At 30.8% G+C, this 24,328-nt stretch overlaps 1 protein-coding gene and 1 long non-coding RNA gene across 3 annotated transcripts; both read left to right on the forward strand.

Annotated features, from left to right (window-relative positions):
* The first annotated feature begins 1,471 nt into the window (after positions 1-1,471).
* LOC132742198 (uncharacterized) lies at positions 1,472-12,183 on the forward strand. 2 transcript variants are annotated; one of them, XR_009627401.1, is made up of 4 exons: positions 1,472-1,617; positions 4,072-5,918; positions 11,529-11,633; positions 11,836-12,183. XR_009627401.1 is itself a non-coding variant. In XM_060730530.1 (2 exons), exons 1-2 carry the CDS (start codon positions 1,576-1,578, stop codon positions 5,326-5,328), a joined length of 1,299 nt encoding a protein of 432 aa, XP_060586513.1. In that variant the 5' UTR covers positions 1,472-1,575; the 3' UTR covers positions 5,329-6,902. The 2 variants fall into 2 exon arrangements, 1 of the variants encoding a protein (XP_060586513.1); XM_060730530.1 differs by lacking the exons at positions 11,529-11,633; positions 11,836-12,183 and having other exon boundaries at positions 4,072-6,902.
* Positions 12,184-17,871: 5,688 nt separating this feature from the next.
* LOC132742187 (uncharacterized) lies at positions 17,872-24,169 on the forward strand. The gene is made up of 7 exons (XR_009627400.1): positions 17,872-18,010; positions 18,972-19,010; positions 21,664-21,720; positions 21,965-22,059; positions 22,428-22,572; positions 23,370-23,458; positions 24,004-24,169. It is a non-coding gene; the product is annotated as an uncharacterized LOC132742187 (long non-coding RNA).
* Positions 24,170-24,328: the final 159 nt, after the last annotated feature.

Below are 24,328 nucleotides of genomic sequence, written 5' to 3' on the forward strand. Positions count from 1 at the left end.
CTTTAAAAATATAAGGAAAAACATACCCCTGATGCGATGTCCTCTTGCCAGAACCTAAAACTTGTAAATTAAATATTCTTATTCGTTCATATATATTGTCTGCTTAAAAATGCATACATAACATTTTAACATTTTGACCATATAGACAGTTCTGTCACGTATGTGATTCCATTATCTGAAAAGTACCCCTGCCCCCGGGATTTTCTATATATCTCACTGTTCATTTTAAATGCGCGCTTTAATATCACCGTGTATATCCAGTACTACAGGAATGTGCAAATAACGCAGGAATTGTGATAAAGTAACGCAGAATTGTGCAATTTAGTGGCTTAAACGAGCAACGAACGCGATAAGTAAAGGGACCAATATTTTTATTGTACACCAAATTGGAAGAAATGAGTTAGCGCATACGGTTGATTAGACATTTTACTTAAAACTTCATTAAAAACATGTCCATGAAAATGTTTATTTTTCAAGATTATTCATGAAAATGACGACCTGACTAACGTATTGATGGCGACTTTTAGTTTCGTTGATACCTTTAAATACAATAACGTAGATATAACTTTATAATTATTCGGTGTACCTGAGACATTTTTCAATCTACTTGTGTCATATTACACTTAATTTAGCAGATAAAACATAATTGAGACCATTTTTACGGGGTAACGCCGAATTCGTGAATGAAACACTGAAGCAACGGCGGTTATTTCATTAAAAGTAGCTAAATCTTATTTTACCAGCTTCCTTCTATTGTTATACGACACTTGTAGTTTGACAAATGTCTTAGGTATACAGAATATGAAAAAAATAAAGTTTTAAATGTGTTTAATGTATATATTTATTTGACGAAACACAAAAGTCACCTACAAAACGGTAATCAGGTTGTCTTTCTCGCGAATGATCTAAGAAAGTAAACAAATTCCTGAAAAAAATTGTAATACTGGTTAAAGTATTATGTCGTAACATCCGTATGCGCTAATTCAACTCTTTAAATTTGATTTAGAATAAAATATTTTGGTTCGTTTACTTATTGTGTTATTCGTTTTGGCAATGGCGTTGCACTGATTCGGCGTTGCTTTTACGTTAATTGCACATTCCTGCGTTTCTGAATATGCACGGTGAATATACACTGTCAAGTTAACTTGAATTAATTGTCGCCCTTGGCTTGATTCAGTTTCAACTAAAATATTTGATCCATTAAATGGTTAACAAGAATATCAGATCATGTTAATGAGCAATATTCATGTAGTCTAGTAGCGCTTAAAGTATATATAAAATATTGTCTTATGTATTTTATAACTTAGATTAAATAGACACTCTAATACTTAACGATTACTGCATTTCTAGGATTATCATGACATTATAATATTATAACAATCCAGTACAACGAGGAACAACAATATTGAAAACTCTTGGCCTTAGACCAAATGTGTTTTCAAATCTATATTATGTAATGTGATAACTTAACATCATTTTATTATTATTATATTATTTCATATGCTTGATTGCTAAAAGGACGGATTTTTTTCTTTGGAAATTACGTTATTGAAGAGCAGATATAAAGAGCAAATAATGAACATGCATACGGTTTTTCAACGAAAACCTCTTCTTATGGTAATATCTAATTTTCAATTATTATCTACTCGTTTAATCAACATATTTTTCTCTTTCAAAGTGATCTATATTATATTATCCTTTATCTAACAATTTTACGCTTTTTGCAGTTGGTCGGGACGTGGTCACGTATCAGTCCATAAAAAGTGACATTGACCTCAATTATAGGTTTATTTTTTAAACGAAAAGTCATAAAACATGGAAGATAACATAGCTAAATAAATAATATATGATTTGAAACCAAACGCTAAAGAATTTACGGGATTAATGGTATATATCCACCAATTAAAAACAATGTTACATAAAATTATCATTTGGTGTATTTCATAGAATGTGTATACAAATGCGTTTTACTTCGCAACTTATTGCTAAATTTTACTATTGCCTAACAAACAACATAATTTTATCCTTTTTAAAAGAAAATCCATTGTACGTAACTGTTATGATAAAGTTAAAAACTTGTTATGGTTATAGAAGAAGTGGATGTGTATCAAGATTTAAAATGCAAATCAATTATTGTTATTTCATCTAATTAGACATTATATATTCAAGTTGAAATGTATATTATAGAATATCAAGCTTGAGACTGTTAAGGTATTATTGTATATGACAAAAAAAAATAAAGCAAACAAAATTAAATCCTTGCATCTGTTTTAAATGTTTATATTCAATAAATATACAGAATTGGAAAATTGCTGAGACAATTCTTTAACCGTAACCCAGCAATTCAAATAGACAGTCTTGTTATTGGTAAAAACATGTGTGCAAGAGAAATGAAATGTTAACAGACTCAATTGAAGTATGGTGAGCAGAAAACACATGTTTTGAATTAATGAAGTCTCTATCTTGTAAATATGAACACTTTAATATCGACTGAATATTTCTTGTAAGGCTGCAGTTCACTTTGAGGCTGGGTTGAGTGTATTAAAACGCTATTAACTCAAACGGCTTTACTGTATTTTAGTAGGAACATTTTGGATTTTTCATGCATTTTTTAAGAATATTATCGTCACATGTTTAAACAGTTTAGAAAATGTTATTTTATTTCCCTTTAAAAAACTTTTTTGAAAACAAATCTAAGTATAGCTTGTTATTGGTGGTTTTGTATATATAAACAAAAATGTTTTCAAGCCAAGTCAAATACTTTAATTTGAAGCTGTAACCCTGGCCATATTCGGCTTTCAATATACATACATCGGTACATGTTTTAAAGTTTTATAATCCGCTTATGGCAGCCCACATAAAGGTGTTTTTATAACACCTGTTCCGATTTGATTTAGTAATAAAACAATACGGTCATATTCTGTTTTTAAAATAAGTCGTGTTCTTGTGAAGAACTGAAGACGAGCCACCTCGATTCCGGAGCGCTTGTCTAACATTGATTCATATTTCCAATATAAATAATAAAATCCTTATTGCAGTGTTACAGATCAAAATAGTTTTTAATCATAAACATGATGCTCAAATTAAGATTTATCAATATTGTAGGTTCCAAAAGGTATCATTAATAAAGATATTAAAGGGAGGTAATAAAAATTATTTTCTATAAAGTTTAAGTCAAATTTTACAATAAGAAATGAATGCATATATTTTAATGATTACATATAATATGCACAAAATTTTGCAGTACATTTTACACATATTCTTCGATGCTAGAAAATGGTTTTATTTGCATAATTATGTACATATATATAATTTCAAATAGTGTGGTTAACCACTTTGATCACAACGCACAGGATCTTTCAAGATGAGCGCTATAAAGTTTTGATAAAGATTTGTACACACAATGAAAACTCTATCAGAGAATTTATTTAAATTTGCACGTTGACACAGAAAGAACCATTGAAAGAGTAAAAAAATCTCGATTTTGGAGTTATCTGCACTTTAGGTTGGATTTATTTGCTAATCTCAAGGGTAGATAATATGCATTTATACAGCTAATTTACTTTCTAGTTTTAGAGATTATGCAAAAGTTTCAAAAATATGTATACCTTCACCCCCTATTTGAAATGAATTTCCAGTCTCTTTATCTCAACCAAACAAAAGAAAACACAAGGACTGGTATTATTGAACTCCATAAAAATTTGTAATGTGACAAATGATAGGAAACATAAACTAAAAGTAACAATGCTAAAATGTTATTAAGACTTATACGTTATATGTCCTCGAAATTACGTTACATGAAAAAAATCAAAATATGGGCAAATACTCAAAAATAAGACCAAGAACGGTAATATTTTTTCTCTTTATTTTATAATGATGTTCTCAGATACTGCAAATTTTAAATGAGTCTTACGAAATAATTTTTACACTGCTTATATGTTTATTTTAAAACTATAGCGACAGTCCTCAAAGCAAATTAGTTACAAGTATAGTATAACTAGTACATTAGTATGATTTGCGATCAATGTCAAAATATTCAATATAATACTCATAAATTAATTTGTTTTACAGATACTAGCATGTTTGGGCATATCAAGTCTTTGCTTCATCTATACACGGACCGATTCTGCTGCTACCTTTTACCAAATTTTTCAAACATCTGACGGAATCAAGGCGTTCTGGGAAACTGACAAAAATCTTAATGATTTATTTTCTGGTACACAGAAAGTTTTAAAATCAGCAAGTCCATTTACAAGAAGCATTGACAATTCTATCTTTCAAACACATCGTGACATACGAGTTTTAAGAGACGAGACCCTTAGAAATATCATAATCGATGACGAAGTTGACTGTTCGAAAAGACAGTTTTTGCTTTATAAATGCAGTAGGGGTCTTTGTGGGGGATGGGGCGACAGAGAAAAGGGAATAGTGTCTTCATTCCTGCTGGCGTTACTAACAAACAGAACGTTTGCCATTTATATGGACAAGCCATGCGAACTAGAGAATTTTATGGACCCTTTTATCTTCAATTGGACAAAGTGTAAAAGATATCTGGACACAATACCAGCGCAAAATACAACGGAAGAAAATCATGTTGGGGGAAATAGAGGGTTTTATGGTAAGATATCAAGTATAGACTTTGAGAAACTTTGGACACGAAAGAAGATTGTGCTGTTCTTGAATGCGTATGTTCCCGTGATGGACAGCATAAAATTGCATAAAGACGTCGAAAAACAAATGAAATGGATCGTCAATATGACTAGACCAGAAATTGTTCATTTAGTTATCCACACATTGTTCAGACCAAAACAACGACTCAGAAATGAACTTGCTGAATTCATTCGAACTAATACCAACGGTAGGCATCTTGTATGCAGTCATATAAGGATCGGTAAAAACCCTTCAATCCCAGGTGATAACAATCTACCAAAAGGTTCACCTAAAGAAGGAACGATATTTTCGTTCTTGAAACGGTTTAAAAATCCAAGAAAATATGCCATATATATTGCCACAGATTCTAACGACGTCAGGCAAGGCGCCATGAATAATTTCAAAAATGTTTTCAATATAAATCGCACAATAGTTCACGTCGACAGATTTAAGAAGGTAGACAGAGAGACAGATATTTGCGAGGGTCTCTACACGGTTTTATTCGAGCAATTAATGTTATCCTTTTGTGATACGCTCTTAATAACGCGCAGTAATTTTGGAACTATTGCAGCTTATATGCGTGGTTCGTCTGATGATTTATATTTGTATCATACAAAGACGGATAAGGTCTTTTTAACCAATATTACAAACATTCAATCAGTTTACGGCTTTGTTTGACCGTCTTTTGGAAAAGAGGAAAAGACTTAAAGCCAATGAAACAATTTTCACATGTTATGTAATGTTTTTCGATTTATTAGTTATTAGGGTATTTTGTCACATTCGATCCATCTTTAAATAGTTAAATATCTAATTCGTAAGCCTGATTTATTCATAATTATATAGTCAGTTAAATACTTGATTTATTGATTGATTGATTGATTGATTTATCAATTCAGTAATGCATCCTCAGTCTTCAACAATTGGACATCAACTATCATTATTTAATGAAACAGACCCTCACTCTATATAATTATATTTGCAGCAGTCGTATTTGTATCAGTGTAAGTCATTTCATGTCAAATTAAAAGACAATTCTCTCCCAGACAATCATGTTAAGTCCTCATGTTGCGACAGAAGTCATGTGATCACGACCTCTCCCTCTCGCGAGCAGATTTACGATATCATTATATGTATATAAAGCCGTTGTAGAAAGATGCTTAGCATTATAACTTGTGACAAACCGATGCATCGCTTCGTCAAAATAAAACAGTACAGAAGAATGATTTGTCAATTGAACTTGTATTTGACAATATGCTTCATTATTTTAGGTATGTTTGTTTTATTTCTAGTATGATTGTCATTTATATTTAATTAGTTAATATGTGAAGAAAATCGTATTCATTATATTTTGAATTTAATTTCAATTATTTACATATGTATGTGTTTGGGTCGTCCATGAAAGAAACACTTTCAGTGGTGTGGTGTCATAGGTATAATGGAATAACTTGTAATGGGTACAGTAAAATTATTTTGCAACGGACAGAACTCAATTACTTTGAATTTGGCAGAATAAAGTAATTATATGCAATTGCTAGAGTATACTTGTAATTACTACGTTACAACGGACAGAGAACTTATGAACAGACAGAATAAAATTACTTTGAAATGGGAAGACGAAAAGGTACTTTGAAATAAAGAAAGAAAATTTCTTTGGTGTAGACAGAGTAAATCATATTTTGCAATGAAGAAAGTTAGATAACTTTAAAGTGTGATAGGGAAGCTTCTTTGCTTGGCAAGAGTAAAGTCTTGAAAACAAAGAGTAACTTTTCACAAGGCAGAAAAATACTTTCTAATGGGCAGTGTAACTGATACTTTGCAACTGATAGAGTAAAATTACTTTGTATGACACGAATAAAGGTCTTTTTTAAGTAAAATGTATTTGCATGTGTGTAAAATTATTTTTGAATTGACATAGTGAAATGTCTTGTTTATATTAAATTATAATTATTCTAGTTTTATCAAAGTGAAATTATTCTAGTTTAAACAGTTTCAAAGCAATGATTGGTAAACATTTGTATAACTGCAGAAATATTGTCAAAAATACCAGAATTATTTTCACCAGATTTATAGTAATCGCGTTTATTTAAGAAAAAAACCAAAAATACAGCAGTGCACATATGCATCAGTTTTATATAAATTTACAATAATAGAATAGAATATATATGCATGCATTAAATTATGCTATTACATAATATATGTTCAGACCTGTCAATAACATGTTCTTACTTATAGTATTAAATTCAAATAATCTTTTAAAGCTTAGTAAAATATTGTCTTGACTTGTCATCTCTGCACAATTGTTTAAATACAGTTGTTAATTGCAGACTCGATCCGATTAATACTGTTTATAAGGAATGCCTTCATATGTAAACTTTTGCGCTTTTAAGAATCATTTTATTAATAGTCCCTAAAGCCTTGAACAAGTTTATCTTACTTAAATTCCATCTTGGCCAACATTGAGTTTATAAATATATGGTTAAAAACAGAAGCACAAATACAAGAGTTTGAAACAGATCCTTTTAAACACATTAATATAAGCTTTGTGAGTTCTCAGACACTAAATCGTAGGAATCACTATTACTATTATACATACACGAAAGACATGTACATACACGATGTCGACTTTGAAAAATTGATTGTCATAACTGATAAATGAATTGCGTGAAACGTTACTCAAAACTCTTAATAATAAAAACACATGGTTGCAGTTGCTCGCTAACGGTGAGTATCTTTGTTCTATTAATCGTTACAATGAGCCATGATGGCTCTGGAGCGCTCGCGAGAGATTCAAGCTAGAAAAGGGTAAAGCCAGTAATGAATTTATATTGGGTTTGTCATTTTATCTCCAGGCTGTCAGAGACTGCTTCATGGCAAATACCTAAACTCTTGACGTTGTAGTTTCACAAAAGAAGACTTAAATAAGTTTCCAAGACTAATCTTTATAAACTAAATTGACTCAAAGGGTGGGATTAATATTGACAGAAGAAAAATTATTTAGACGAAGAATTATCCAGAATAATTCTGACAAAGTTCATGTATTCTTCATTAAATTTATACTTACGGAGAGTTTGAGGGTTCATGTATTAAATTCCAAAATATTTTTAATTTTAATGGCATTCAGTTGAAATAACCATGAAAAAGCCACAGCGGCGCAGCTCAAAAAGCGCAACATTCATTGACATTTGGAGTACACCAAAGTGTCTGGTAGAAAAATGGATCTTGACAAAATTGGGACCTTGGGGCATAACCGGAAAATGTCATGCTAGGATTTATCATAATTTGAACACTGTATTATTGTGCAATCAAGTTTGCAGGTTTGTAGTTGCGACGTTTATGTATTCAAAAATGTCGTCATTAAAGAAGAATGCGAAAAACGCCATTTTCATAAACATGTATCTAAGATTTGTTTTAAGTATTTATTTCAATTATCCAGAACTTATTCCTATTGAAGTTAAATAAATCCAAGCCGATGGATTCATTTGCTGTCTTATCTATAAATTATAAGAGATGGTAAACGAAAACTTGTTTCCTTTCATCTTATTTGTTTGTTTAAACATCTGATCTTATCATGACCATTTTATTAAATTACATGATATAAAGAAATAAAGTATTTTATGCCTTCACCTTATGATTGAACAGCAGTTCAATAATAATAGGTTTGAGTTGTTAGCATCTGAATGACATCTGGATCTATCCGACAAAAGAACTCCTTATGGTATTATTCACCAAATGGGTTGTAAAACATTGACCTTACGTTGCCTGTAATCTTAAAGAAGAATAATTATATTGGCATAGTAGTTTCACAATAGAATGCTAAAGTTAATTGTTTTAAACAGGTTTGCATAAACTATTTGATCCCTCGGTTTGGCCAAATTTGACACCAGGGAGATGAATTATATTGTTTTTGTATAAGACCATAAGGTGATGGGGCATGCAATATATGTAAACTCATGGCACTTAACTGTCAGAAGTTGAGTTTTGAGACAATTTGATTATACTAGTCTATGTAAAATATGTGGCCCTTGAACCCCGCCATTTTTGACCTCATAACTTATTAGCTTTTGTAGTGGTTTACTAGGTAATGCTACAAGACAAATAGCTAAACTCTTGGACTTGTAGTTTCACAAAAGAAAATTTTAATGTATTTTCCTTATTAGTCTATATAAACAAAGTCCCGGGGCTAAGTCAATTTGACATTAGGGGCATGATTTATATATCAATGCTTAAAGTCAAATATCCAAAGGCATTGCAGTTATAAAAAGACGTAAATGTATAACCCTAGATAAGCCTATGCAAGCTAGGAAACTGCGAGGACGGAGCTTTTTTCACCACAGGGGCATGATTGATATAATTTTTTGAAGAAAAGTACCACGAGGTGATGCTATATGCCAAGCATCTAAAGAAGAAGATTTTTTAAAGCTCTCATTTTTAGCTTAGTTTATCTGCTTATGAATCATACTGGAAATATCTATGTACCTGTTGTATAGGACCACCTAAGAATCAATCCTGCTAAGTTTGATTAAATCCATAAAAGGATTTAGGAGGAATGTTGTTTAAAGAAAGTGTGAAGAACGGTGGACGACGGACAACGAACGGTGGACGTCGGACACATTCCGATCATAAAATCTCACCTTAGCTCTGAACTAAAGCAATATCAATAGTAAATCGTTTGCTCTGACTTTGAAAAGGCATAAACAGGCTAGACATACTGGACAATTTAACCATGAAATAGATAATACGATGTTGTATGATGCAATTAAAGATATTGACACTGTTAAACGGCATAAACAAACTGGTAAATTTAATCGTGAAATTGATCATATGATGTTAAGGGATGCAATAAAGGATATGTTCATGCCCGGGGGGCACTACGCATTTACAGAAACACGAAGAAAAACATAAAACTATCAAAAATGACATTAATGAAATGTATGATGAGCAAACAGCAGGTGTATAGAAATGTTAATGTCGTATATCTAAGAACGTAATTTGGGTACATTGTTTTCGATAACTGTATGTGAAGAATTTGCGTCACCTCACGCAATTGCTTTGACAGAAACTTAAACCAATTTCCTTTTGCTATCTTTACCATTCACTGTCTTTTAAATGCTAACAGCGACTTTCTTTGCTGGCAAGTAATCCTGCATTTATAATCATTATTGACGTTGTACTCATTAAACTAAAACTAATTATTTTATAAAAGGAATTATCCTTTACAAAACATCATGATGATGAAATGAAAGTGTCATTTTTTCTGAAACTGCTGAACAATATATGATCGACTCATGATGTGTATTTTATATAGATTAGTACTAGTACTTGCAAAAATGTTCAGTGTAGGAAAGTTATTTGAAAAATACTTAAGTCTCAAGTTATAAAATGAGAAATGTCTATACATAGTCCCTAATTTTTAACGACCCTGAAACGTGTTTTATTGCCTCTATAGCACTTAACTAATTCGTATCAAATTACTGTCATTTGATATTAACAAGTCGGAATCATATTTCATGCGCTTGTTCGTTACCAGAAGACATGTATGGTATTATGCATCCCGTTATAGAAGAAAGATAACCGTATGTTTGCAGCACTATAAATGTCTAAAAATCTAAGCGCGCAATCTAGAAAAAGAACAATAATCAAATGAAAAGTACAAGTTTTTGAAACCTCTGGCATATGCTTTCACAAAGATATGTTTACAAGCACGTTGTTATCTTGCAAACACTTTCTCCGTTAAAGTCTCTAGGTTTTATGCTTCTCCTAATGTATTGCTTTTTAATAGTTAATGCCGTCTGCAACATTATACTTCTACTTTAATCATCAAACCACCTAATTGTTGTGTTGTCTGTTTATTAAAAATGGCATGCTGCATTGCCATATAAATCAATCACTTAACAAACCAACAAATACCGCCAAGGTTGAAATTACTTTGCCTCTATGCAAATCCAGAATGTCTACCTACTCCTTTGGGAATGTTTCAATCTATCAATTAGCAATGTCTTTGTGAATACAGCCACATTAATTTAGCTAATGCACTTCACATACACCATTGTTGCAAAGGAATATTTCGAAGATGATTTTTAAGAACCTCTGTGAAGCTTTAATGTTTCAAGATAGTTAGACATCTACTTTCAAATAAATGATATTCACAAAAAAACTGTCGATCAGAGAATTGCTAAACTACCTATAACATGCGGATCTAGCTTTATTAATAAAATAGATAAAAAAAACGAAATCCACAGAGAACGCCCAAAACGACTTAATTGAAAATGTTGCAGGCTCGGTTTTGATTGAGTCTGTTCATGGACTGTACTGGAAAGTGCAAGTTACCGTCAACGCCCCCAAGCACCGGCGAAAGCAGAACATGAAAATGTTTGATAATAACAATAAAACATGTTCAATAAACCGAAATTGCTGTATTTATTCGACTGAGATATATTTAATTACAGTAAACAAACAAGCAAGCAGTCACAAAAAAACTAAACAGATAACTAAACAATAAAGGAAACACTAAACAAATATTAATTTTAAAACCAACCAAAATCTGTACTTCAAAAGGCTTATTCGGTCATGCTTAACGATGGCTACTATTTCATATGAATAACAAAAAGCATGTGATAGTTCGCTCTTTATTTGACTATGAAATATTTTCTTAGATTTCATATTAGTACATATTTTTTTTAATTGTAATGTAAGGTAAATGTATAATATTTTCCTGGTCATAAATATATGTTGAGCATACTTATAATGGTAATCAGTCTTATACCCTACAAGTCGACTTTATTTATCTCTCATTGTTTTGTATTCCTATAAAATATGTGTTACTTTAGTATTTATCACTATATTTTTAAAGTAATTGAAATGTATAACATTGCAAATAGGAGTTGTATCGGCATTGTTAGAAAACCAACAGGCACCAAAACATACGCTCAAGACATGCACACAAAGGAAAGGATATGACATTAACTGTGAAACTTTTGTTCCAGGTAAGCTGATACTATTCATATATTTGGACGAAAAATGAAATGATTTATATAAAAAAAGATTAAACTGTACGATAATTTGGTAGAAAAGATTATATAACCAGAGAAAAAAACATCGTAAATGATCTTAAAGAAATGGAACGCCAAAACTTAAAACATAGGATAAAGGAGTATGAATATGAACTTATATTATCTATATTTACAGAGGAGAAGGCTGACAGCGTAAGTCTGTGGCCTCCAGGCCCATACGTTTTACCAATGACGAGTCACGGATGCCCGGAATCTTCAATGTATGGATGGCAGGAAGGTTACATTGACATCACATGGCAAAGTATTCAATATGCGCATGTGCGAATCAGTGGCACAAAGGGGAAAGTAATTAACGTATCCAAAGAAGAGTTCTTTGAAACGTCAGACAGACATATGCTTGTTTCGCCGAGTCTAAACGGGTTAAAATTTAGTTTTTGTTATAAAGTCAGAAGTAACGTATCTGTAGATATCGGCTCTTGGCCAAATTGGGACTTCAGCATTTATGGTACAGACAATGGTTGTCCCGAAGGTAATCTTTAGCACCAACAAGTTTTAGAAGAGGGCATTTAGGGGATAATGGTATAATTTGAATCATATTATGATGAAAATTACATGTTCTATATCAGTATGGTTTGAACAATTTGTGAAAATTATTGAAAGAACTTTTTGCTAAAAATCAACACAAACCGCGCATACATATTTTATTTACTATTATTGATTTCAATATTTCAACAATTAACATTTTCTTAGTATCATTTTCATAACTGATTGAATTTCAGGTTTCGCTCAAAGTTTTTCCCAAATAATATTACAAAATATTTCACATTGGGACTCTTACGGCCATTTGCCGGACTTTGTGTTAACAACAGACGGGACAAATGGTAAGTTTAAAAGCGTTAGAGGCAACGAATGAAACTTTAAGATTTGCATACGCCCCTTTGCACCGGCTAACTAAAAAAGGTTTAGAATAATTCAGAAAATGTAAATGCATTGACGCTAAAGTTGCATTGGTACTCATCACTTTTAATCTGATGTCGTAGGTCCATTGAGACGAGAAAATATCTAAATAATGACATTCATGTCGGTTTTGTTTATATTCTAGTTTTACAATTAAATTTTCAATAAGCAAAATTAATTGAATCTTACTTCATCTTAGTGTTAAAAGAATGATGATTATTATAGAATATTAGAGGAATACTCAATTTATATTAATCTGTGGTTAAATATAGATAATAATAATAATCTTTATTCACAAAAGGTTACAAACCCATGAGTGTCATGGTATACAATCAATCATTTAATAATAAATATAGGTCAATGGTGACATATAACAATGACATATAATAGTCTCTAAAAGACATGTAATTACACATTTTATGTAACAATTCTTAATAGAATTAATTGTGTTGCATGCATAAAGCTTTTAAACACTAAGAAATAAAAAAAGTAAATAAAATAAATTGCATTATGTTCTAACCGGAAGAAACTTAATAATTCACAGTAGAACCTGAACTTGTGATTTAATACATTACAATCACATATAAATATGTATGTTTTACTAGAAGAAACTTAATATTGCATAATATAACATGAACTAATAATCAAATACACATGTGCATTACACTTACATATAAAATGTATATTTTTAAGTATTGAATGATTAAACAAAACAGATTATTAATATATACTTGTAAAAATGACGTTGTAGGAGAAAAGTGTGAGTGAAAATATTTTTAAGAAAAGTAAATCGGTGTACGGATTTCAAAAGCTTTATAAATAAAAGTGGACAGTTTTTTTATTATAGTAGTCGATTCATTTGACATTAATTCGATAAATTTAGGTATGTTTGGTCTTTTCCAGTAGTACTTTGGTAAATACTTCGTTCTTATATCACAATATAAAGTACATTCTAATAAAAAATGGTATTCATCCTCGAGTTTGTTACATATTATACATTTTCTTTCATTTCTTGAAATTTTGTTTGGTTTATGCCATCTCCCTGTTTCAATTAATAACCTATGTGCTGAAACTCTAAATCTTGTTAATGCTATTCTAAATTTCTGAATGTTAATTTGTTCAAGATACAATTTAAAATCAAAGTTTGAAAAAAGAATGTAAAGGGAAGCTCTTGATGAATTGCGTAGAGATTCAGTCCAGTTTTGCATGTAGTTATCTTTAAGTCTCTGTTTTACCAAGTTCAAAAATAAAATTTCATTTCCCACTCCCTGATTAACCCAAACATGATAAAACCCTAGTCTCTGAAGTAATTGTTTAATTGAATTTGCCCAACATTTATAATTTGGTTTTTGCTCTGTATTAAAGATCATCATATCGTAAACTTTTTTAATGTACAAATTAATGTTGTTCCGATTTCAAAATTTTAAACCAAAATTTTAAAATTCGTATCATTCTAAGCTGTATTAATTGTTCTCTGCCTAATTCTCCGTAAACGAAGTTATCTTGAGTTTGTGGCCTTATAAATTTTTGCAAAATTTCAAATGTATATTTTCTATCTTTTTTGCTTCCATAAAACCCCATACCTCGCATCCATAGCTTAAAATACGTGTTATTAACTTGTCAAAAAGGTCGAGTGTATGTGAAACTGAGATATTAGGAAAGTTTTGCATATAAGAGTTAAGCTTAAAAATTGCCTTTAATGCTTGTCCTGAAAGTGCTTCGAAAGTTTTGGAAAATGATCCTCCCACTGTAAAAACGATTCCTAAATATGTGGAATTTATTTACTATTTCAATTTCTGTATTTCCATATAAAAATCTTAAATTCTGCTGATTTCTCCCTCCCTTTTTAAAAGCCATTATTTTTGTTTTATTAACGTTTAGTTTTAGTTTCCATTCGTCGCAATAATCTTTTAAAATATTTAATCCATTTTGAAGATCTTCTTTTGTTTCCGATATAATAGCAATGTCGTCCGCATATAATAATAAGAACAATTTTAGAGTACCTAAGTCTATGCCTTTAAAACCCTTTAATATAAAAGTATCTTCTAAGTCATTTATGTACATAGAAAAGAGAAAAGGGGACAAGCTGTCCCCTTGACGGACCCCTAATGAACACATGAAAGTTTCGCTCAATGTATTTGATAATTTAATTCTGGATTTGACGTTTGTATACATAGATTTCAAAACTTTCATTACTTTTCCCCTGACTCCTAATTTTATTAGCTTTAACCATAGATTATCCCTAACAATAAAATCAAATGCTTTTGTAAAGTCAACGAAGCAAACAAAAAGACGTTTATTTTCAGAAATTATAGGATTAATTATACTTTGTAATACAAAAATATTATCTACAGTTCCCATCTTTGACCTAAATACTGCTTGCGCGTCAATGTAAACGTGATAGTTCTCTGCCCAATTATTAAGACGTGTATTAAGTATTTTTGAAAAAAGTTTACCTAGGGTACTTAGTAATGTCACTCCCTTGTAATTTTCCGGATAAATTATTATCTCCTTTTTTATAGATAGGTATTATGAAACCTTCAGACCACATTTGGGGAAAATAACCTTGTGATAGTAATTTGTTGAAAAGCTTGAGTAAATATGGCAGTAGCGAGTTTATTCCGTATCTGTAAAATTCATTTATAAAATAGTCGGGTCCTCCGGAACGATCATTCTTAAGTTCTGAGCATGCGCGTAATATTTCATTTTCCGTGATTTCTAAATCAAGTTCATCAAACATACACTGAAATTCCCCATTGACATATCGTTCGTTAAAATAAATTGCGTCATCGTCCGGTTGAAAAAAAAAATTGAATCTGGGTTATTTATCGCTTTAAAGTATTCGGCGAAATGTGTACAGGATATACTATGTTTTTCTGCCCTTATACCTGTATTCTTTAATAGCTTCCAATATTCTTTTGCATTTTTATAACGGAATTTTTCTAATTTTCGGTTTCCTGAATATCGTGATTAAGCTTTTTATTTTTAATTAATGTTTTATACTCCGTTCTAGATTTTACCATATTGATTCTATTTTCTGTAGTTTTTATATGCTCTATAAATATTCAAGTTTCTATAAAATTCTTTTTGTTTCCCCTTACAGTCATTATCGTACCAATTATTTCTTTGTTTTGTTTTTTTCGGGTTATTTGCCTTTTTTCTGAAGATTGGGTCACATACACTGGACAAAAACTTATTAAATTCTTGTAAATATATGGCAATACATTACTTAATTAAACAAACGAAAGTATTAAATGGTGTTTAATATTGCAATATGCGTTTCATTATAATCAAATTTGATTCAATATCAAAACATTCCTCTGTATTAAGCGTTTCAAAATATATGGCAATACATTACTTAATTAAGCAAACGAACGTATTAAATGGTGTTTAATATTACAATTGCGTTTCATTATAATCAAATTTGATTCAATATCAAAACATTTCCTTTCTATTTAGCGTTTCAAATTATCTAATAATTGCCAAACAGTTAACATTATTTGGCATTTTAAGCTATCTAAAGACCTATGAAAACCAATATCAATGTTTAATTTTGATGATTGCAGGTTGCAAAATAATTTCAGTTGATGAATTTCAATCAAACCGTAATTAGATTTTTGATTTGATAATTTTCAACGATATCAAATACACAAATGTACTCTTAAATTTTAATATTATATTGTAGCACATTTCCGCTCCTAGTTAAACACATAATTTTAATATCTATTTTCACTATATAATAATTTTATTTTTAGATAGGTATCTGTTTAATTAGCCAAATTGCAAGGTTTTAGATATTGCAGAATACTTTGTTACATTCTTTGCAGCAAATATGTTAACGCGAGGGATATGTCCGAAGTATTCCGCATAATCTTGTAACTGACAATTTAACTGTTTTTACAGATAATGGTCACTTACTTATCATACATATTTACTCATACGAAATTTGTAGGATAAATAGATAAATATATTAATTTATCGGGAAGTAGAGATCTTTTCTTGTTAAGCCGTTGATTTGTCGGATGATAATTGTAAACGCAATGAATATGTCCGAGGAATTCCGCATTATCTAGTAACAGAAAAAAAAAGCTTAATGTAGAGGGGCTAACATCCTTAACTTCTTAACAAATCTGTTTGATTTATTTTTAATTCAATATGTTTCCGCACATCTTTTAGTAATAAATGAAATTTTAAGTAATTTATTAGATTTACCTCTAACTGGAACTTTAATCAAAAATAAGAATTAATGATTATCAAAATTAACCTTTAGATATCATTTATATGTTAATTATATTTGGCAATTTTTCACTGCAATTAGATAGTAATCTTTGCTATTTGAATTGAATAGTCATTTATTTCGTTTTATATTTCAAGAGCAGCGGGCATAAAAACTGCATTTGATATAGTGAATTTCATATCAGAAATTAAGAGCAGAATAATTTAGAAATATATTTGAATGCCATACACGAGTATGCTTTCACAATCGTAATCTAAGCTCTTATGTTTTCATTTGTGTTTAGATATTCTCCAAATTAGCATTTGCTCCCGAGAAACTGCTCGTGCACATGGCAACCAAACTACCAATACTACTAGAACTGTCAACAATGATAATAATACAGAGTTTATTAGCTTATCAGAAATGGACATACCCTTTTGGACAAGTTTCTTCCTTATCAAAACAGCAAGTGTTTAATTTTAATTATTAATAAAAAGTTTATTATATTTCTAGTGTAAGAACTTCCTACATTTCTTAAAGATTTTATTATCCACTTCTTATTTATAAATAATTGAATGGTTGTCTGACATATAGGGCACGCATTTCATACATTGTGGATGCTGTAACATTATAATGATGTTCCGTCTATATCAGGGTATATGATCTAATGAAACAATATGTAAGGTAACATTATGCTGTTTCTATAACGCTGAATGTCTCCGTAATCTAATGTACATGAATATTCTATGTAAACAGACTTATTTGTTTTTTTTTTGTTGTTGTTTTTTTTTACAAAATACCTGTCATAGTTACGTACGGTTCTGCCAATTTTTCAATGATTTAGTGCGTAGGTCATTAAAAAGAAGACGTATATAAATATATTTCTTTTCTACATATATTTTGGAATTATTCTTTTACAAAATAAAATAATTCTCTTTTATACACGATAATACGTGTTTTGTACCATATATTAATTAAAAGACCAAATGCCAGTGGCCATTAAATTTGTTATAATCTTATTACTTTTGGTAGGATTCTGTAGCATGTCCAAAACATAAAAGTGCCACTGTAAGTGAGGAAACCTTATATCTGGAACAATACAGCACAGACCAAAATGTTCAAATGTTGCCAGCGACCAACACCTTTTGTTATTATGAATTAAATACATATTCTGATGGTAAGTATGTATATTGGTATACATTTACAATTGTGAAACGTTTAAAAACAAGCAACACCAGTTACTTGAAAGCATAGTTTGATGTACAAATGAACGGAAATATTATGCTTGAGGAAAAACAATAAAAATTGACAAAAAGTATTTTTTGTTTACTTGTTTAAAGATAGACATGATAAAGTACACATACATACATGTACTAAAATAAGTCAACATCATGTGCCATCTTTTAACATCAAAAATACTAAAAAAAAATTCTTTTTTGCGGCCGAAGGCCGTTTATAATCAGTTTGACTTCCTGTAAAATGTACTGGGAAGAATTGAATATAAGAAGAATTTTCATTGGTCATTTAAAATTACAAATTGATATCTTGGAATCTAATTGGCCAATCTAAAATTAAATGTAAATGATAGTTCTTGCCATTCAAAAATACTTTTTAAGGATATTTCTAAAAATATTAAGTATAGATCCAAGTAAAAACAAATAATAGGGACACCTAGTTAAATACTGACTGTAAAACAGAAGTTGTCCTACTTTGAAGATTTATCAGTATCAATATGCTTATAATTAAATTTCTAAAATGGTCTTTCTTTTCTTAGCTACAAGAAATCATTTTTCATTGTTTTGCAAGCATTTTTAAACAATTCCGTAAATATGTATCGAAATATGCATGTTAATTAGTTTTACTTCGGACGAGTATCTTTTTTAAAAAGATATTTGTTGTTTGTAAGTGGGATTGTCCAGCTTATTTATATTTTAGGAATATCGTTATGAAAATTTGAAGTTGATCAGAGGAAAGTATAGCAAACTAGCGACAGGGTGATCCCCCGGAAGCATCATTATCATCAACAACAAAACCAACAATAACAACACCATCAATACATGAAAATTGCAGACTCGTTTTAAATTTCAGTTTTAGCAGCCTTGTGGTTAATACGCCTTTTTTTTATTTTATTTTTTCAGAAATGGAGACTTGGTTGCTAGAAAAAAGATTAAAGAAAGGTATGGCGGAAATGATTTTTTTTGCAAGCAATGTCAGTTGCAATTATATGTGATTTGTTCAAAGTGACACTATGCTGAAACTTTCATTGTCAAAAAGAGCTGAATTGACAATATATTTCCAAAGATTGATTGTTTTAATGGTGACTGAGCAACAGTTGATATAGAAAAAAACGTTAAGGATAAAAATAAATCAAGTATAGGTTAAAGTTTATTAGTACCTATTTACAAAATTAAGTTGGTCAGGCGCGGCGCAGCAAAGCGACCAATTTAACTTTGTATATACGTATTAATAAATTTAAATAGCTTAAACAGTGTTTTAAATAATTTTTAAAGTTTGCCGATTTACCAAAGTAAATGTGTTACGATTCATTTGAAATACTGTCATCCTATTGGACAAAAAATAATTTCAAACACTATAGTATAAAAAGATTGCCAAACTCTTTATATACATTGAAAGTTACAGGTTAATCCCGATGTATATTTACAGAAATTCCCTCGGGTCACGTGATTTTTATCGTTCATCCGAAATGAATTATAAATTGAATTTTGACAAACCTGTTCACTCATTATCAACGCTTGCATGGGCAGATTGATACTTTAATGTATATTAATGCATGTGTTTTAAAAAAAATACCATATTATGGGATTATCATGTAATTTAACATTTTAATGTATGTACTGCGACAGCATTTTATAGTTTTCAATAACGTATTAGTATACATGTATATATACGAAATATCCTTTTTGATTTTAAGTTTTCTTACCCATAGGTTATATTTGCATAGTTTTTCATGGTTAAACAAAATTTGAAAATATAAAATAGCAATTTGCACAAAATGTTAACAATCTAATCCTATTCTGTAAGGTATTACTCTTGTTTGAAAGAAAACATGCATACAATTTTCCAATGGTCGATCTTTTTATGCTCCCCGAAAAAATTTCGGGGGAGCATATAGTCGCCGCCTTGTCCGTCCGTCCGTCCATCCGTCCGTCCGTCCGTCTTTCCGTCCGTCCGTCCGTCCGTCCGTCCCCTTTTCTTGTCCGGGACATAACTTTGAAACAACAAGAGGTATCAACATGAAACTTTGTAGGTAGATAGATCTCATTGAGTAGGTGTGCAGTGCACAAGAACCGTAACTCTGCCTTGCCTAATTTTTGAATTATTCCCCTTTGTTTATTTTTACACTTTGAACTTTGTCCGGGACATAACTCTAAAAGTATAAGAGGTATCAACATGAAATTTTGTAGGTAGATAGATCTCATTGAGTAGGTGTGCAGTGCACAAGAACCATAACTCTGCCTTGCCTAAATTTTGAATTATTCTCCTTTGTTTATTTTACACTTTGAACTTTGTCCGGGACATAATTCTAAAAGTATAAGAGGTATCAACATGAAACTTTGTAGGTAGATAGATCTCATTGAGTAGGTGTGCAGTGCACAAGAACCGTAACTCTGCCTTGCCTAATTTTTGAATTACCCCCCTTTGATTATTTTACACTTTGAAATTTGTCCGGGACATAACTCTAAAAGTATAAGAGGTATCAACATAAAACTTTGTAGGTAGATAGATCTCATTGAATAGGTGTGCAGTGCACAAGAACCGTAACTCTGTCTTGTCTTATTTTTGAATTATCCCCCTTTGTTTATTTTACACTTTGAACTTTGTCCGCGACATAACTCTAAAAGTATAAGAGGTATCAACATGAAACTTTGTAGGTAGATAGATCTCATTGAGTAGGTGTGCAGTGCACAAGAACCGTAACTCTGCCTTGCCTAATTTTTGAATTATCCCCCTTTGTTTATTTTACACTTTGAAATTTGTCCGGGACATAACTCTAAAAGTATAAGAGGTATCAACATGAAACTTTGTAGTTAGATAGATCTCATTGAGTAGGTGTGCAGTGCACAAAAACCGTAACTCTGTCTTGCCTTATTTTTGAATTATCCCCCTTTGTTTATTTTACACTTTGAACTTTGTCCGGGACATAACTCTAAAAGTATAAGAGGTATCAACACGAAACTTTGTAGGTAGATAGATCTCATTGAGTAGGTGTGCAGTGCACAAGAACCGTAACTCTGCCTTGCCTACTTTTGGAGTTATTGCCCTTTGTTCATTTTGACACTTTGTTTTTGTCTGGGACATTACTCTAAAATTATAAGAGATATCAACATGAAACTTTGTAGATAGATAGGTCTCATTGGGTGGAAGTGCAGTGCTTAAGAATCATTACTCTGCCTTGCCTTTTTTTGAAGTAATTGCCCTTTGTTTATTTTTACTTTTTGACTTTACAATACTTTTGGACAATACTTTAAAACTATTAGAGATATCAACATGAAACTTTGTAGGTAGCTAGATATAATTGGATAGAATTGCAATGCTTAAAGAACCTAAACAAAGCCTGGTCTAATTTTGGAGTTATTGCCCTTTGTTCATTTTTACACTTTGACTTTTACCCGTGACATAATTCTGATATCATCAGGAAACTTTATAGATAGATAGATCTCATTGAATAGAACTGCAGTGCAAAAAAACATAACTCCGCTTTGCCTAATTTTGGAGTTTTTGCCCTTTGTTCATTTTTTTTATACTTTCCTGTGTCCAGAACCTTCTCGGGGAGCATCACCCGGTTCAACCGGTTCTTGTTTGTTCTAGCGTACAGTGTTTACATTTTCAATATAACTGAAGGCGTTTATACGACGACTGAAAAATGTAAGTAAATCTCATTGTTAATGCTTGACAAAGGGTAAGAAATTAAATAAACAATTAGTCAAATAATATGCAAATGTAAAATCACCGGTGAATCATTTTATTTAGTTAATTATGCTTCAAAAATCCAATTATTCTTAATTCTTTAGAAATGTCAAACATGCGTTTAGAAATGTTCAAATAATGACAGTTATTTTAATTAAAACGTTTCTTTGAAATCTGATTTGTTTTTGTTACATTGTCGAAGTTTGGGGAATGGTTATAAACAAGGATCATTACTGGAAGGCATTGATCTTGGACGAACTGTCGCTGTTTCTGCCGTAGACATAACAAGCACTAAAGGTTTGAAACATTTCTTCATAGAACACTGAGCATTGATTTCAACAAAACAAAATGCTTAACCCCAAATAAAAGATTATTCTGTGGTTTAATTGAAGTAATTTATCTGACGTGATCACCGTTATCAGTTATCTGAATCAGTTTTAATTCGCCAAGATCTGTTTTTTTTTTCTTCATTTTTTCCCACATTCTTTTTTCTGTTGTTATATCTTAAGAGTGAGCTGGCTTTATTTGTATTTGCCTCTCAATACCTTGACTTATTTTTCATCTATAGGACATTGTCATTTGCTTCCATGAGCTTATGAGAGCTTATTATTTGCTTAACATATTGAAAATATTTGAATATGTACATGTATGAAATTATGATTCAGATACATCAAACGTTTGCGGCAATTTGAAAGTGAAATGTTTCATAAGCAGAGAAAAAATGGACTTTATGTACACGGGCGCTGTTTTATGTAAATATGTCAATGTTTGTCGTCTTGGTTCTTTCTCAGTCAGTCTTCTATTTATAAGGTAATATATTTTTCAACGTCTATTTATCATGTTCTGTATAATTAATTTAAATTTAGAATAACATTTTGAGTCTAAAGAAGAAACACGTTAAGATATTGAACTAAGCAGCAATGAGTATATAGCTCTGACCTTAAACAAATGGCAAATGCGAACGTTTCTAAAGGCTTAATAAGCCTGTTTTATACCTTTTTTGCTTCAACTTTTATACTTATTTGCAATATAAGAAAGTAATAATACGTAGATTGCAACAAAGAACAAAAAACCGACGCTTAGTTTTTAAGTATTATTATTTCTTTTAACATGATTTTAAATAAATGCGATGTCATTTTGCATGTTCTCCATGATATTGAACCAATAAAATCTATCGCGATTGAAATGTTAGTATTATCTTATAGTAAGGTGTTCATGGTTTAATTATAGAACAGTTTTTAGAATTAAAACTAAAAGTTTAAAAATTATATTTATTTATGAAAAGTCATTGTTGGCACATATAAATGTTATTTCCTCAGGTAACAAAGCTTATAAAATATCGATATCATATATCGATTCCAATTTGGAAACTCTCTTGTTCCTAATACCTTTCAATAGTTTTTTATAGTTGATGTTTAGTTTCGACTTTGTACATGTGTATATTGGACATGTGTTATGTAACATAATTATATATTTAACTTTGTAGATATTTATCAGTATGATACTGACCACTCTTTCTTTATTTTTTTTTTTGATTTTCTTTGCATTGTTTTTGTTTGTTTGTTTGTTGGTTTGTTTGATATTTTTCAAAATCTTGAAATTCAAAGGATCATGGAAGGACGCTACGTAGCATTGTCTGTCGACAATGTTGATGATGACTTGAACATCAATGTGTATACTGAACGTATTATCAACGGTAAGAAAATATATTTTCATATAAGATGTTAACCGTTTAGCCGAAGGTATTTTGGTATATTTTGTATTTTAATAGACGTGAAATTACGCCAATACATATACTAACATACATGTGAGCGCCTAAACACATACCAAAACACACATGAACACCTCATACGCATACCAACATACACGTGAACACCTCATACGAATAATAACATATGCGTTAGCGCCTCATACACAAACTAACATACACGCGAGCGCCTCATACTCATTACAGCATAAACTAGAACATTCCATACGCATACCAACCTATACATGGATGCCTCATTCGTATTCCAATATGCTCATAAACACCTCATACACATATCGACATACATGAGTAAGCGTGCATTGAACTGGAACAAACTCGCATTTTTACCAACGTTAACTGACACGCGATCATAACGATGTTCACAAACATGGAAATCTATCAATCTCCATGTCAACGTTTTTTGCGGACACACAAGCTTACGCAAACAGACTTATGAAGCTTTGTTAATGACGCCTTTGTATCATTTTATACAGATGAAGTAGGAATTTGTAATAATGACCTTGGGATGAGCGATATGAGCATTACAGACGATCAACTATTGGCGTCATCAGCCTCTTTATCGTACACGCCCAACAAAGCAAGGCCTTTTTCCTCAGGATGGTGCTCAGAGCTTAACGACCATTCCCCATACTTTGAGGTTATATTATGATTTTACGGTTCTTTTATTCTTTTTCTTCTATTTATGTCTTCATAATATGTCTTCATTGAACGCCGCCTTTCCTTGTTGATCTCGTTTATCATATTTTTCACTATATTAAAAAATGTTTCCAAACTTTATAAATAAAAGTATTCCAAATT

This window comes from Ruditapes philippinarum, unplaced genomic scaffold (genome assembly GCF_026571515.1).
Source record: "Ruditapes philippinarum isolate M1 unplaced genomic scaffold, ASM2657151v2 ctg236_1_1_1_1, whole genome shotgun sequence".
NCBI classification, from domain to species: domain Eukaryota; kingdom Metazoa; phylum Mollusca; class Bivalvia; order Venerida; family Veneridae; genus Ruditapes; species Ruditapes philippinarum.

What these genes read in the sequence shown, in the direction of transcription:
- LOC132742198 (XM_060730530.1), top strand. Translation starts at nt 1,576, where the DNA reads ATGAACATGCATACGGTTTTTCAACGAAAACCTCTTCTTATG. An exon ending in AACGAAAACCTCTTCTTATG is followed by an intron (nt 1,618 to 4,071) that starts GTAATATCTAAT and finishes TTTGTTTTACAG; the next exon opens with ATACTAGCATGTTTGGGCAT.